This window comes from Oenanthe melanoleuca, chromosome 1, assembly GCF_029582105.1.
Source record: "Oenanthe melanoleuca isolate GR-GAL-2019-014 chromosome 1, OMel1.0, whole genome shotgun sequence".
NCBI classification, from domain to species: domain Eukaryota; kingdom Metazoa; phylum Chordata; class Aves; order Passeriformes; family Muscicapidae; genus Oenanthe; species Oenanthe melanoleuca.
Genome location: NC_079333.1, coordinates 87874672 through 87890125, shown reverse-complemented (window position 1 = coordinate 87890125; position 15454 = coordinate 87874672). Strand labels below are relative to the sequence as shown.

At 43.0% G+C, this 15454-nt stretch overlaps 1 protein-coding gene across 4 annotated transcripts in view; it reads left to right on the top strand.

The window, feature by feature from the left end:
* ARHGEF7 (Rho guanine nucleotide exchange factor 7) overlaps window positions 1-15454 on the top strand; it is a 111494-nt gene that overhangs the window by 12956 nt on the left and 83084 nt on the right. For 3 of the 4 annotated variants that reach the window (XM_056488544.1, XM_056488536.1, XM_056488554.1), the window contains exon 2: window positions 2843-2929. In XM_056488544.1, the coding sequence (XP_056344519.1) occupies window positions 2843-2929 (87 nt within the window). Of the gene's footprint in view, window positions 1-2504; window positions 2756-2842; window positions 2930-15454 lie in introns of those variants that run through there. The other variant, XM_056488572.1, reaches the window with a different exon arrangement.

Below are 15454 nucleotides of genomic sequence, written 5' to 3'. Positions count from 1 at the left end.
CAGGGCTGACTTTGTTCTTCAGGTCCCTTACTGTGTTTCTCAGCTGTCTGTAGGAGCAGGTTGCCAGAATCACATTACAATTTTCCAGGTAAATAATGGATTTGCTCCATTTTATGGAATCATTAATGCTTTACATTTCTAGCAGGATGCAAATGCTAAGATATTTTTAAATTCTTTACCCATATGCTTCTGTCTTCTGTTGTATAAAAATTCCACTGCATCCACAGAGCTGAGAAAATGTACCCTGCTTCTTTTATCACTCTGAAGTCTTTTCTCTAGTTTTGAAGGAAGAAACAATATTTCTAAAGATTTACTGTAACCTATTTTATTGTTTTGAGAAGATGACTTTTAACTGGAAACATGGATTAGAGTGCTGGAGGGGCTAAGGTGGTCTCAGTTGTGTATTTGGCAAGTATTTTAAGCTTCCAGACTGGACAGGGAACAATTTGCAGGGTCTGGATTTTCTTCGCTTGTTGTTTGTTTAATCTTCAAATGAAAGTTTTTGCCTTTCTATAATTCTCTCCTTACCCTCTGTCCTTTCTTTCTTATATTTTTAATTTTTTAAAAATTTTTTTTTGGTCTCTTTCCAGTTATTGTTCAGACTTTTATGAATTATATGCAGCCTTTTGTGAAATGGTAGTATGTCTGGGTTTCTTAGAATTACTGAGTTTAATGTGTTGGAGACTTTGGGACATTTTGTGTTTATGTGGATTACATTATGAGACAAGACATTTGCTTCTTTTAAGGGAAACCTGGATTCATTATGATTTCTTGGGAGATGTTAGTTGTTTTTGAAGAGCAGAAGTAATGTTAAGGTTTCTCAGAATGAAAAGAGGCCTTGATGAACAAAGCAGATGAAAAAGAAACTGGTGGGTACAAAAAAGAGACAAGGAAGTAGGACGTGTGAAAGGAGATAAACCTGTTATTATGCAAATAGTTTAAGATAAAACAATTATAAATTACAGCTATATCATTGTTGTGTGTGAATATTAACAACATATAGGAGAGTGCATACTAGAAGCACCAACACTGAAAAAATACCCAGCATCTTATTCCAACAAAGGATGTTGGCATGATAGGTTTAGATCTCTTTATTAGAATTAAGAAATAAATTAATAGAGTAATCAAAAAGTTTTCCAAGCAAGAGACATGAAGGTTGTGCTGTTTTCATGAGGGCTCTCTCACCTCTTGTGTCCTTCAAACTTACTGAATTTATCCTTTGGGCCATAACACTTCCATAGGGCTCCCTTAGGATTCCCTTTATGTTTTAGTGTAGTAAAGGGTTATTCTTAACCTACAGTGATTTATTGTAGTGCCAAACAATCAGAGGAGTTTGGAGGGGTGTGTGTATGCGTGCGCTCCTTGAGGAAAGGAAAATTTTTCAACTCATGTTGTTACCAAATTCTTTGTATTACAGACTAGTGGCTTTCATTTAAGAGTCATCCGAAATTTGTTTAGAAAATGATAGTGACTTGTGTTTTAGATTTCTTTGTGCCAGGTTCACCCTGTCATGCTATCACATTTGTTAATTTTTGTCGTATCATGGGGTCAGAGGAATCCTTAATTTCTTATAATCATGTTGGAAAGCACTACCTTGTTTTCAGCTTGACAGAATATTTGGAATCAACCTTATGTGAAGTTCCCAGTGCTATGCAGGTGGATTATGCTGTGGGTTTGTGTAACCTTGACACGCATGTGAGTTTAACAAAATCTTCTCTGAGTGTGATGCACGATCAAAGGCCATGACACTGTCTTGCAACACCTTGGTTTCTGGTGCCAATGCACTTCTGTGCCAGGCTTTCCCCTTCTGACAGAACGAGGTGTCCAGTTTGGGCAAGGATTTGTTTGCTAAACTCCTTCACAGAAATCAGTGAATTTATTGTGAAGCGATGCTGTTGTGCACACAGAATTTAGTTAAGCTCTGGTAAGTTAAGCCATGTCCCTGCAGCTCTTGGGGTTGGCAGCTTTTCCCTGGAAGGGCTGCACTTTGCTTTCGGGGTAGACAGAGGTTGAGCTGAAGAAGCGTGAGTGCGGCTGCAGAGAGCAGATGGCTGCCTTGCCAAAAACCTGCCTCAGATTCAGCCAAGGTTTTCCTCTTTGTGAAGTGGTTTGTTTCTCCTGGAGTAGGAAAGGGCTGTTTAATAAACTACAGGTAAAGGTCGTTAACATCAGACCCTGGAATTGGTAGATTATTAACTCCGGGTGCTGGTATTTTCCGCGGAGGTCTTCGGGACATTTCTGATGTATTTCCTCGTTGGAAAACCGGTCCGCAAGGGTGGACCGGAGTCAGAACGAGGGCACGGACGAGCCCCGCTGGCGACACGGCCAGCCGCGGCGCGGTCACTGCTGGTCCCGGCGGGGGCCGTCCCCGGGCCGTCCCCGGGCCGCTCCGCGCTGCGGCCGAGCCCGCCGCGGCACCGGGCTCCGTGTGGCAGCGTTTTGACAAAATGAGAAGCACGGTGCGGCGAGGCCGGGGCCGCTCCCACGGCCGGGGCGGGGCTGGGGAGGGCCGAGCGCGGCCGCGCCTCCCTCCCTCCCTCCTTCCCTGCCTCTCTCCGTCCGTCCCTCCGTCTGTCCGTCCGTCCTTCCCTCCGCCCGCCCCGCCGGGCAGAGCCGCCCGCTCCGCGCCTGGCCGGGCTCCCCTGCCCGCGCCGCCGCCCCCCGCCCTCGCACGCCATTTCCTGTGCTCCGTGTTTACTTCCCGGTTCAAGGCTCAGTGCGAGCGCCCGGCGCCGCTGCCCGCGGGGAGCGGGAGGTGAGGGGAGCGGCGGGCGGGGGCCGCGCTCCGGGGCGCTGCGGTCCCGCTCCGCCCGCGCTGAGCCGCCCGCCTCCTCTCTTGCAGGTGTACCCGGAGCCGCGCACCGAGGGCGAGTGCCTGAGCAACATCCGCGAGTTCCTGCGGGGCTGCGGCGCTTCCCTGCGCCTGGAGGTGAGTCGGGGCTGGCGGCGCCCGCTCGGTGCCGGGGGCGGGGGGTTCCTCGCCCTCCCTTTGTGCCGGGGGACGCGGCTGACAAGATGGTGGCGGCCGCCCCTCCCCTGGCTGCGGGCCCGGGGGCTGCGGGGAAGCCGCCGCCGTCCGCCCGGCATTGCCTCGGCACCGCCGATGCGGCTCTGCCGGCGGGCGTGCCGGTTCCGCGGGCAATGGGAACGGGAACGGGAACGGGAATGGGAAGGGCCGCGCCGCTCCTCGGGCAATGCCGGGCGGGCAGGGCGCGCCCCGTCCCTCTGTCACTGCAGACACCGAGTGCCGGGACCGGCTTTGCCCGGCCCCGGGGAGGCTAAAACCGCTGCTGCTCTGTCCCGGTGAATTCTCGGTACGTATCAATTGTGTCCGGTTTGTTCGTGGAATCGCTTTGGAAGCGCAGCGGGCGGCTTAAGAGAAATTAAGTTGCCTAGAGCCGAGTGAAATGCTAATTGAAGAAAATGGCAGGTGCTGTTTCTTCTATTTAAATTTGCGTTACATAAAAGCCCAGCAAACTGCCATCTTTTCCGAACGTGTGTTCGCAGGGTTGCAAATTAGGTTCTCGAATATTGCTGGTATATTTAGCTATAGCAAGTACATACTGCTGTCGAGTTTACTTGATGTTGGTGTGTGGGAAGGAGCTGATGAGATTAAAAACAGGTTTCAGCTTCTCTGCATTGGAAAGTAGTTTCATTTCTTGGAGACATTTTTTTTTTGGGTTGGAAAAATTGGTTTCTAGTGCTTCTGAACTTAAATTAATGTAGTGTTGCCTTAATTAATTCACAGGGTCTTATGGTACCTCTGGTCTTGCCTGTGATTTTGCCAGGCAGTAACCAAATGTCGTTAAAGAAGACTCTGATTGCTTTCCTGAGGCCTCTAAACAGTGAAGTAACATTAGTGAAATGAATGATACTTGCAGGACTTGCTCTTAATCTTAGGTTCCCTCATGGATAAAGATGGAAATTAAGACTGCTTTTAGCACTCCTCTTGTGAATAAGTCCTTACATTTTTAGCTGCCTTCTTATCTCCCCTCCAGTAGAGACACAGAAAGTCCCTTAGAATTTCTTGGGAGAAAAACCGAATTAAGTTCTGAAATACTCAGAAACCAGGGGTGAACAGTGCATTGTGTCAAGCATTACTTTTTGTTTTGGAGCAGCTGCCACTGCCATTTGTTTTTTCTAGGGCCACATTGCATCTACTCACACACATGAATGTTCAAAACATGAAAACTTCAAACTTCAAATGGTAGACTTTAAAGAACTGGGGAGGGCTAAGGAAGGAGGTACTTCAGATCTCAATGCAGAAATAAATTGAGTGGTATAAAAGAGAGGTAAAATAGCATTACTATTGTCCCCTCCCCTTTACTAATTTCCTTCATCAGGTCTTTCACAAAGCTTGAAGCTACTGCAATTGTGACAGGCAGAGAATAGTTACAGTGCTGCAGCTTGGACCCTCTTCTAGTTGCAGAAAGCTTTTGTCAGCTCTTTTCCTTGGGGTGATGAGAAAATGAAGAAAAATGATTGAAAGAAAAGATAACTTTGGCCTTGGTCTGAGAGCCCAGATATTTTTGGGAATAGTGAAATTGTTAACCTGGCCTGAGGGGTTTCTCAGCAAGACTGCCGGAAACACCTTTCTTACGTGGAGGTAACTGGCAGCAGTAGCTTCCAGCTGAGCATGTTGGAACAGGAATAACTCCCGAGCTACCAGAGAGTTCAGAGGCTGGCAAGAAAGGGCACAAGTGCTTGGGCTTATGGAGCTCCTGTGCATGTATTTATGGTCTGTACATTTTCTATTCCCTGTTGTTTTCTCATTAATTTTTCCAACCCCCTACCTGGGGCCAAAGATGGGAGCAATGGCAGCCTGGATTCCAGCAGGGAGTAGCTGGCAGGGGCCCCTTGGCCATCTGCTACCCCTGGGCTCTTTCCTCTCCCTCTGTTAGCAAGGTGTGAGTCAGCCCTGGAGAATCTGTGCCTTCCTCACTGTGGGAGCTGGGGAGATGCCATGACTCCCCTGTGCAGGATCTGTGTGATGCTTCCTGAGCTGCAGTCAAGGTTTAGAGATTGCTTTGAGCAAGGAGCGTGAGGAGCATCTCTGGAACCGCTTTGGGGGATAATTTCAGAGGGGGCAGATGAGCTAACAAGGAGTTAGTGGTGAGTACAAATATTTTACAAAGGGGTGGATGTGGATGTGTATGTGATACCTTAAATAATAGAAACATTTGGACAGTGATACCCATATCAGAGGAAGCTCTAGGGTGGTGTGGGGAGATGTGATGTTATTCTGTGCACTAATGTGGTGCTTTTCCTAGTAAGTATTCCATAGTGTGGAGTTTTCTGTGACCTATAAGGGTTGTGCTTGAGCCTTAATTGAATGTGAATTATATAGTTGGATTAGATGATTTCTCTGTGTGCAGTTTTGTGAGTCTGGTGAAAGCATGGTAGTGGTTTGATTAGCCTAAGATCAGCATTGCACAAGCACCTTTTGCTCCCAAATCTGAAACTTCTCTTGGAAGCAGTGGTGTTGCATTTTTACAAAGCCATGTCAGAGCTCCTTGCCTTACTGGATCTCTCTAGTCTCCAGCTTTGGTGCAGTATGTTTGAGAATTTGATAAACTGCTGTGATTAACAGAAAGTTGCACAGCAGTAGATGACTTCTTAGAGATACTTTCATCTGTGGATCCTTTTATTGGAGGACATGATAACTTTGGTTGTTTTTCCTACATGTAAGATGAGAGGCAGAGATGAGAAAATCTGTTGGTTTGGAAAAGTGCTGGTGTCTGAAAGTTGTTCTTATTTTCTTCCTCTTGTTTCCCAGTAAGTTTGGGTGGTTAGATAATAAAACATTCACAAAGGGTATTTCAAATTCTAATGAGGAGGATTGCTGTTCCTCAGAGGAAACCAATGGTTGCTTCCCACACCCCCCAGTATTTTTTGGTGTTTAAGTGTTCCAGAGAAAATGAGAATGCTTTACGAAGATTGCTGCAAGCTCCAAATTAAGTAAAGCATGATTCCAGAAATAACCAGAAGAATGTGCTGCAAGTACTGGGTTTTTAAAATTATTTTTAATACAGTTTTCTTGTATGCGGATACAAGGAACTGAGACCTATTAATGAAAAAATGTTCCTAAGACCTCCAGCAGGGACTGAATTTCCATTTTTTTTCCCTTCTGAAAGTCATTAGTGCTTCCTTAGAATAATTGTGGTGTTGAGTAATTTATTCTACTTTGAGCCTTCAGTGCTGTTGCTGAATGTCTGTATAGATGGAGAGGACTGTAGAATAGCTACCTGTGTTGTCAGTTCACATCTTACTGTGCACCTTTTCCTTAGGCAGATAGAATATTTGCTATATACTGTTCTTGCCATTTTTGCTTTAAAGGCTGTTTTCTCACCCAGTTTTCTCTTTGGGTGGGAAGACATTTAATGTACTCCTTTCTGAGGTGCATGACCTGCTTTTTGAAACAGGGTCCTAGATACTTGTTGTATGTGAGGGACTCTGTTCTAGAAGAATATGGTTGGATGTGTGTAGTTGAGAAGGAACTCACTGCAGGTGTATTTTCTGCAGAAGTCTGGCAAAGAAGAAAAAAAAAGTGATGGCTTATTTCTACAGAGCCCTAGCAAGTTTTGCCATTGTGATTATCTGTGTCATGTTACTCTAGTAACTTTTATTCTCTTTCAATGCATCTTGAGATTCCTGAATCTAATGCTGTCTTTTCTTATTCTTTGACTAGAGCTGTTTGACAACTCACAGGACCAAAAACAAGTCCTGGAAAAATCACTGTGTAGTTCAACAGCAGTGAAGTTTGTTGGGGGAGCAGCTGGATGTAGAATAATAAACAAAAATAGGTTAATGGAAAGCCATGTTAGTATCTGCTGTTTAAAGGGCAGAATGCTTGATGTGTTCTGTGAACAATGTCATGGTTTGTGTGATCAAATTCTGTCAGTGGTATCTTACAGGATTTTCATCAAATAAAAGATTAATGCTTGCTTATCTTCAAATATCTAATGTTAACAGGTTTCTTGAGCTCAAAAATATTTTGCATTTCTGACTTTTATGCTGATGGCTAAGATAGCAACTGCTTAGTGGAAAAAGACAACCCATAGATCTAAGAACCTTTTCTCTACCTGCCAAGAGACCTGCTTGCCTCTAGGAATCAAGTATGGTCATTTTATTACAGAGGCAGCAATGCCAAACCCAGGACTTTATTTCTATAGTAAACTAACTGGCAATCTTACACTGTGTAAGACAGTGTAAGGAGATCCTGAGTTTATATATTATACAACCTCTTGTGCAGGAGAGATTTGCCCTTAAGGTTCAGAACACTGCATGCAAATTTGTAAAATATAATTCATAGCACTCAAGATTTAATCAAGATACATAAATGCCTATGAATGTCTATAATGGAGCTCTGGCCTTGGGGAAAAGTTTGTAAGGGGTGCCAGTGTCACTCTGTTGGAGCAGGTAATCTTTTGGGAGCGAGGGTACCTGTCTGTGTTCTTCCCTCACACCCACCCCTAACACAGCAGTTCATCTGTTAGATGATGCTTCTTTCCCCTGAGCCTTGCCCACTTCTTTAGATCATCATGGCTGCAATCCTACTACCAGCATGGACTTGGAAAGGTGTTCTGCCAGCTGACTTTTAAAGACCTATTTGTATCAGGAAGGTGTGCTTGTGTGGATGGACTTGGCTGACATTCACTTGTCAGTGAATTAGGAATAAATAGGTTTCTAGTACTGAAGAGCTTTATGCCAGTCTTAGGACGGTGATACAGAAATTAAATCATCTACTTATTCCTTTCAGCCCTTGTTCGGTCTATCATCTTTATTTTGCCAAGAACAATATTCCTTAGATTTGCTCCTGGGTTTATTCCAACACAATGTCTTTCTAACCCAGAAAGTTTTCTGCCAAATGCCTTCATGATTCTTAAATGTCATAAACTTTTTCCAGAATTTCAATGTTTTAAAGTTACTGCTCTTTGCTTACAGACCACACATTGTGAAGTTTTATTTTGAGGCTGAGATCTTACTGGTATATTTTTCAAAGGTGAAAAGTTGTATCTTTTAATTAAGATGTGTCTACTGTATTCCTTCCCCTAACTCCCACCCTGATTTCTGCTTGTTCACAAAACTATTCTGAATATATTTTAGATATTTTGTACAGTGAAATGTAGTGTGTCACTGCAACTTGTCTTATACATACAGACCTCCAACATGTGAATACTCTCTCCCTCACACCCTCAATTTCTATCCTTTTTCTCAAGTGTAAATATATGTTTTTAAGACAGGGAGATGCTGTTGCTTGATTTACTTACATTATTTTCATAAGAATGGCTTCTTGTGATATGAAGAATTTTTATGGTGCACAGACTAGGAGGCCTAGGACTGAGACTGTTTCATGTGTTTACCAATCCTTTGAATTCCTATTGAAGGGAAGCCTTTGAATATTACTGTAAGGGTGTCTTACAGATAGAATGGTGGAAAAACATTTTTTCCCTGAGATTAAGCCAGTGTCTCATCTTGTATACCATTTGTGCATGTCATGCTAGCTGAGAAGGTGACGCAGAGAGGCAGGAACATATGGCATTGGACAGGGAAGACTTGCAATATCAGAAACTGTTACAGTTTAATTTAGTAAAACCCAGTCTATAGCACAATTGTGCATGGTAACTTTTTAAATCCTTACATGGTTCCCTTTTCACTTAAACCTTCCTTCTCTTTCTGTGAGAATTTATTTCTTGTGATTCTGCCTTGTGTGAGCTTGTTGCATCTGCAGTAGCATGGTATTGTGCTATCACCTCTTGACTAAAATTAGTCCAGTGGCTTTCATTAAAGAGGAGGAATGAACCTCCTTTTTGGGGTACATATTCAAAAGCACCTCATATACCATAATTTAAAAAAGACTTAGAAAAAAGCTATCAAGTAACAAAGGAGGATTACAAGTATGTTTTTGTAACAAATAATGTAACAAATACCTGGGGAATGTGCTAGTTTTTGTTTTGTTTTTTTTTCTGCTTTTAGATCTAGTCCAAGTAAAAAATAATATTGAAATTTTGAATTAGACCATGAATATTTTAATTCCTGCCAATTCTTTTGTATTGCACGATTTGTTACTTTGAACACAACCATGGAAGACAGTGTGCATGTGGAGTCTGGCCCAATGGATCTATCGTGGGTGCAGATTCCCTTCTTTGCTGCATGAAGCATATGTGAGGGTGAGTTTAGCATGTCAGAATATATCCAAAATGTTCAGTCATGTCTTGGGGCTCAGCATGTAAAAGGAAAGTTGTAGTGAAATGGTAAATATTAACTAGTCTTCCCGGTTTTGGCTGGGATTGAGTTCATGTTATTCCTAGAAGCTGGTATAGTGCTGAAGTTTGGATTTAGAATGTTTTAGTGTTTTAATGCTTACTATTAATAAGTGTTAGTTGTTTTAGTTTGCTCCTCACTGTTCTAGTTGTTTCTGGGCAGGGGGATGAGTGAGTGAATGGCTCAGTGGTCTTTAGCTGCCTGCCAGGTTAAACCACAGCACTGGTATAGATCTGTTCAGAGGACTTTTGCAAATGATTTGCTCTGTGGTTTGGGAGAGGCTTCTGTGTAACTGCTTCATTTGTGGTGTTTGTTTAGATCTTGAGAATAAAATGAACCTTCATCTAGCAATTAAAATATATTGCACTATTAATTGAGAATGCACAGAAGATTTCAATTGCTCAAATATAGCAAACTGTTTTCACAGGAGGATTTCATTGCTTCTTTGATAGAAGAGCAGTTAATCGTCTGAGGGAAGGTGTGGAAACTAGGAGAGTTGGGAGAAATGGGTGGGTAGAGAGAATTGGAGGGTTTTGAGCAGAACCTCTGAGTCCTTAAGGCTTAAAAAGGGAGAAGAGTCTGCTTCCTGATTTGTACACTGTTCTCCTGACTTGTCAGAGGCTCTGATTTCTTATCCCTCTCGTGCCCCCCTTTGTTGTGAAGCACAGTGAGGAAGGGCTCATCTGGTTTTCTGAAGGGTGGGAGCTGTGGGAGGGGAGCCCTTGTGATTAGCCCTGAGCAGGGAGCGAGCTGAGAGGAGGTGCTGGGGATGCCAGGTGTGAGAGCAGGTCTTGGGAGGAGAGCAGTGAGCTGCTCTTCCCTCTCAGCAGGAGAACAGCAGGGACAGTAGAGAGAGGAATGGAGATGGCATCAGGACAGTGTGGCACTGCAGTGAGCCCAGTGCTCGGCAGAGAAGTGCTTTTCAGAAGTCAGGTCTTGTTCCTGTCAGGACCTGCCTGCCTTTTTACTTCCCAGAGGATGGCTATAGCTGCTGTTGTGGTTTTTATGAATGCCTTGTGAAATTTGACTTATGAAGCCTCAGACTCCCTCCCTACACACAGCTTTTCTCTTGAATAGTTTTGAAGGGATTTTTTTAGCTGGCAAACTACTAAAAATACAAATGTAGATACATCTTGCACCATCCAACTACAATTGTATATACTGAACACAGTTACATTGTTTTTATGTGTCAAATTATTTCCCAAGAGTGTGTGTGACAGAGGAAAACTGAAAAATAAGTGAAGTAGGTTATGGGTGGTGATATATTGTGTGAAGAAAACTTGAGTACCTGCAGACCTTAATGATGTAACATTATGCTTTCTTAACACATGCATGTGGACTGAGAAGGTTCTCAGAGCTGAAGTGCATCCTGCAGTATGTGAAATGATAGCGCTCTGTCTCTCCAGGAACCTGGAAAGCTTTCTCCTCTTTTAAAAATGACTGTATTACATCATTTTGGCAAAGGAGGAATTCTGGCAGAACAGTTGCTTTGAAGCCTACCTCAAATGAGGACTGTGCAGAAGAGAGTCCAGCCTGGCAAAGCAGGCTGCTGCTTTTGTTTACTGTCATCTCGCCAGAATATTTTGATTTTACTTTGAACTTAAGAGTCGACGTAAATCACTTCAGTTATCTCTAAATGATGGAGTACCAAATCTAGATCTTTTGTGAGTTGCTCTGATTTTAAGTGCTTCCAGCTTTGCAAGTGTTTCTGACTTCTGCTTGCATGTAAATATTCTGGCATGTGCGGGAAAGGTGATCTGCATTCTGCTGTGGAGAGTAGTTTTCACAGGCTTGATTTTGAAAGATGCTGTTGATGAGAGGAGAAAAGCACCTTGCTCTAATTAAAAGGAAAATAAATATTAGAATATGATGATTTCTCCATTTCCTTGAGGGGAGTTACCTTAGTGTGCTCAGCTGAATACACAAATGGCTCTAGCACTTGCATGTTTCAGCTTGAGCCCTCTATTTCACTGTAGTTAACTGTGTTTAGATGTCTCATCAGATGCTGGGCTGATCATGTCAGTATTACTGAGAGCTGGAGTTTGTCTATGTGAAGAGCAGCATGGTTTTTTGACACTTCTAGATTTTCCCAGGTTTTTCTTTTTTTCAGGAAACACTGAAAAATTCTAGGTAGTGGGGAAGATTGTAGTGCTGAAAAAACTTGGACTCTTGTTACTGAAAAAAGCTGCCTTCAGCTGCATGCCTCATACTCTGCCTCTGGGATGAAGTCAGCAGGATCCAGCTGTTTGGGAAACTTGGAGGCAGGTGAGGAGGGAGATTTCAGCTATGTGGGAAAATGATGTGGTGTTTGCAGTAGGTGGCAGTCCTTCTCTGAATCACTGCAGGGTCAGTGGTGAGCCTGGTGACAGAGCAAAAAAGAGGGAACAAAGTTTTTCTGTCAGTGCCATCTTGTGGGCCAAGTGTAAATACAGGGGCCTGAGCACTGGTGCCTTGGAAAGAAGAGGGGTATTCCTTCTGGTGCAGGGCTGTCTGCCTGAGTGGTGTCCTGAGGTGGCTCTGCCCTGCTGGCAGCTTTGGCTGGGCAGCCCAGCAGCTGCCCTCTTTACTTCTGGGGCCAGCAGGGAGAGGGTGAAGCATTCTTGGGGTGCCCTTTGTTTTCTGAAGCGCTGGGGCTAGAGGCTGATGTTTAGCAGATAAAATCCTGATTAATTCTTTTCCCCCCAAACTTCAGAAGTCACAGACTTCTTCCAGTTTTTTGACTGTTGTTGGCCAAGCTTCTTTGAATGGTGTGTTTAGAGACTGTTAAGGAGCAGTTGCTTTTGAGTCCAATTACAAATAAAACATTAAACACTGAGCCAAGCTCCTTGTTACAAATCCTCAATGGTACTTGCTTCACCAGCCCTATGAGAGGTATTCATGCAGCTGCCTTAGGCTGTGAAATAATAAAGGAAAAACTTGAGGTGGGGGAACCTAAAACCAAATATGTGCTATTACTAGCTGATGTGAGGGTATCTTCACTGATCCACTCCTGCTAGTAGTGTTTTTTTAATATCTAGATTTAAAAAAATTATTCCCGTGTTCTCCACTCTTATTTCCTACCCACTACCCCGACATGTTTTCCTGGAGGATGGTGGAAGACTTGTTATCAGAGAGAGGACTAGTGATGGTTAGTGAGAATGTGGTGATGATGATATGCTTAATAGTTTTGCCAGATATATACTTGTTAAATAACTTGCAGAATTCCTGCCTGATCAAGTCTTCTCAATGTGATGTCCACTCTTGCTTCACAGCAATCCCTAGGCTGTTTTGCACAGTTTTTGGGAGAGTGTTGGCTGGAAGTGCCAGCAAAAGCAGTTCTCCTAGGCAAGTACTGCTGAAAACCAAACCACTGCTCTAATTTTAATTAAATTATCTCTCCTTTTTCTTACCCCCTCCCCACTTCTGTAAGTTCCCCTCTGAAAAATTTCAAGAATGGGTGCTCTGGATATCTGTTTTCTTGTTGCCCACCTGCCTGGCAGTGACTGAGCGTGGCAGAGAAGGGCACACTGGTTTAGATCAATGTAGGTTGCAATGGAAGCACCCCTAGCAAGGTATCAGTCAGTTCCATATTTTACATGCCTAACAGAGTTGTAAACTCTGTCAGCAAGTGTGTGTTGTCTGTGTATTATTTTTACATCATCTAGATGAGTTGACATTGTGTTTCATGATTATTTCTAAAGAAATGAGAGTAGAAGAACATCTTGCTTTGTTTTTAGATGATCTGGCAGACTCCCAGTGAACAGTTCATTGCTTCCCTGCCAATCTGTGTATTAGATTTTTCTTCCAGTTGTAACTGGATCGGTTGAGTGGTTGGCACAGAGGACAGAGTGGAGAAGGGAGGAGTCTGGGACATACTCTTTTGACAGAAGCAACCCAATCTAAAATAAATAGACTTTTACATACTGTTTAACTGGAGCAGCCTATTCTTCAAATGTTTGAGGTTTGTTCAGTCAGTACAAAGCAAAGAGACAGGAAGAGAGGGTGGACTTTATCACACCCCCCCACTTGTTCATTTAATTAATGGATAAAAATGATGTAAGAAAAAGACAGTTCTGAATTCTTAAGACTCTTAGCAGAAAGTGCCTGGAAGCACTTGGTTTTAAATCATCAGGCACAAAGATTCCTTCTTGTCAAATTAACTGGTTTCCTGTTCAAAACATACTGAAGTACCTTTTTTTTTTTTTTTTTGCATGCTCTATATGTTTGTTAGCTTCATAATGCCCTCAAAATGTGCACTTTAGGCAATTACCATGTTTTGTCTAAAAGCAAGCCTCTGCAGAAGTCATGACATAGTTCATCATATTTTGTTGTTCGATCAAAGTCTTTGTTGTTAAAGCATTTAAATCATGTTAAAGCATTTAAGCATGGGGAGATAGAGTAATCACTCACTTTTTCCCCTAAAGATTGATGCCAAATGTTTAGGAAAGTGTTTGAATTACAAACATGGAACAGGATGTTAATCTATACTAATCTAATCATTATTTGAATAGGCCATTTAAATCCATCCACCCTGTGGGCCTGTGAGCAGCATAAAGTAAATTACAAGAAAATGCATTTTCACACCCTTTGCCTTAGGCTAGTTCTTCATCCTGGTGTCACATGAACATTTTGCAAAAGATGAATTTCATGGATAAATGCAGCTAAAGTTATTTTCTGTACTTGGCAGTAGAACTGGAAGAGAATTCTTCATTGTTAAAATACAAAGTTGTAGTAATTACCTGACCTTGATATTGTAAACTGCTGATAGTTAAATTGACCACATCTACGTATTATTTATGGCCTAAGTTAATTAGTTGGCTTGGAGGACTCAGCAGTTTTGAGGATGCCAGTCAGCTAGTTGTTTTCTTTCCTGCCTGTACTTGCTTGTTAAGATGGCTTATCTCTTTTTTTTTTTTTTTTTTTTTTTTTGGTTAATATTTCTTGCTAGAGGTGTTTTAAATGTCACTATAACATTCAAAATGAAGTCAATGAGTGTAATTTTATTTATAGCTGTTGTCAGCAAGTGAAAATAATGTACATGTGCCTTTATAGCACTCAAAAAAAATCTCAGGTCTTGGGAAAATACACTTTGAGACAGAAATGAGACTGTTGTAACTCAGAATGCTGCTGTCTGGTATCCTCAATTGACACACCCAAAAGCGTATCATTTGGGGTTGTTTTGCACAGGTATAAATAAATCAGCTTTTGTATAACTTTAGTTTAAAATAGGTGAGTTGTATACTTATCTTTGTGTTGTAAAAGCATTGCAAGACTAGAACAACTGTATGTTTAACTTTTGCACACCACATTGTCCTCAGTTCCATTTTTGATGTGGATGTTCCTGAAGAAATTTGGCCTGTTTGACCAAAGAAATTGCTATGTCAAACCCAAAAAGCATGACTGGGCCCCCTCTGTATGTGCATTGTGCTAAATAGGTAATTGCTCAGCTTTTTCTAGGAACCTTGCCTGGTTCCAGCTGGAAAGGTGTTCATTGGATGGTCTCAGACTTGGATTTAAGTGTGAGTTTGGAGGCAGAATTAGTAGCTGCTGTATGAAGGTAGTGCTTCCACAATACTTCTTTGGTTTGGTTTCTGAAGGAGTGACATTACCCTTGTTCTGTGGTGCTTGAGCTGCAGCCTGGAGTGTCTGTGGTTTGACACAGCACCCCTGGGCCCAGCTGGAGCTGTGAGTGCAGAGCATGACACAGAGCAGGCTGGAGCCTCTGGTCCTAGGGCAGGTAAACCATTGTGGCAGTAGAGCAGCACTGACACTGCTGTCACTTATTTATTGGCATCCATTGCCTGGCATGGATGCTTGGCAGGCTCCAAGGTGAGATGGTGCAGGAAGGTAGCTGGTAGAAGTAACCCTGCTAACCTGCTTTCTTTCCTGCCAAAGTGACCTTGTGGAGGTCAAGGAGGAGCTGGGGCTGGCACGAAGTGGGAGGATAGATTATTGTGCTGGGAATATGTGGATCATCTTCAGGTGATCCTAGACTTCAGGAAAAACAGAGAGAAAAAGTTCTTTGTGGCAGCTTGGTGATGTGTGGGAGATCTGCTGTGTCTCCATCTCAGCCTCTGCACCTGAGCTGTCAGCTTATCTGCCAGTGGTGGTAAGCTCAGGTTTCTGCTTTGTGCTGAGCTGGGAAGAGATGGGCATGTTCTCAACTGCTGTGTTTTCCAAGTGTTGATAGCAGAGGGATGATATGACTTGG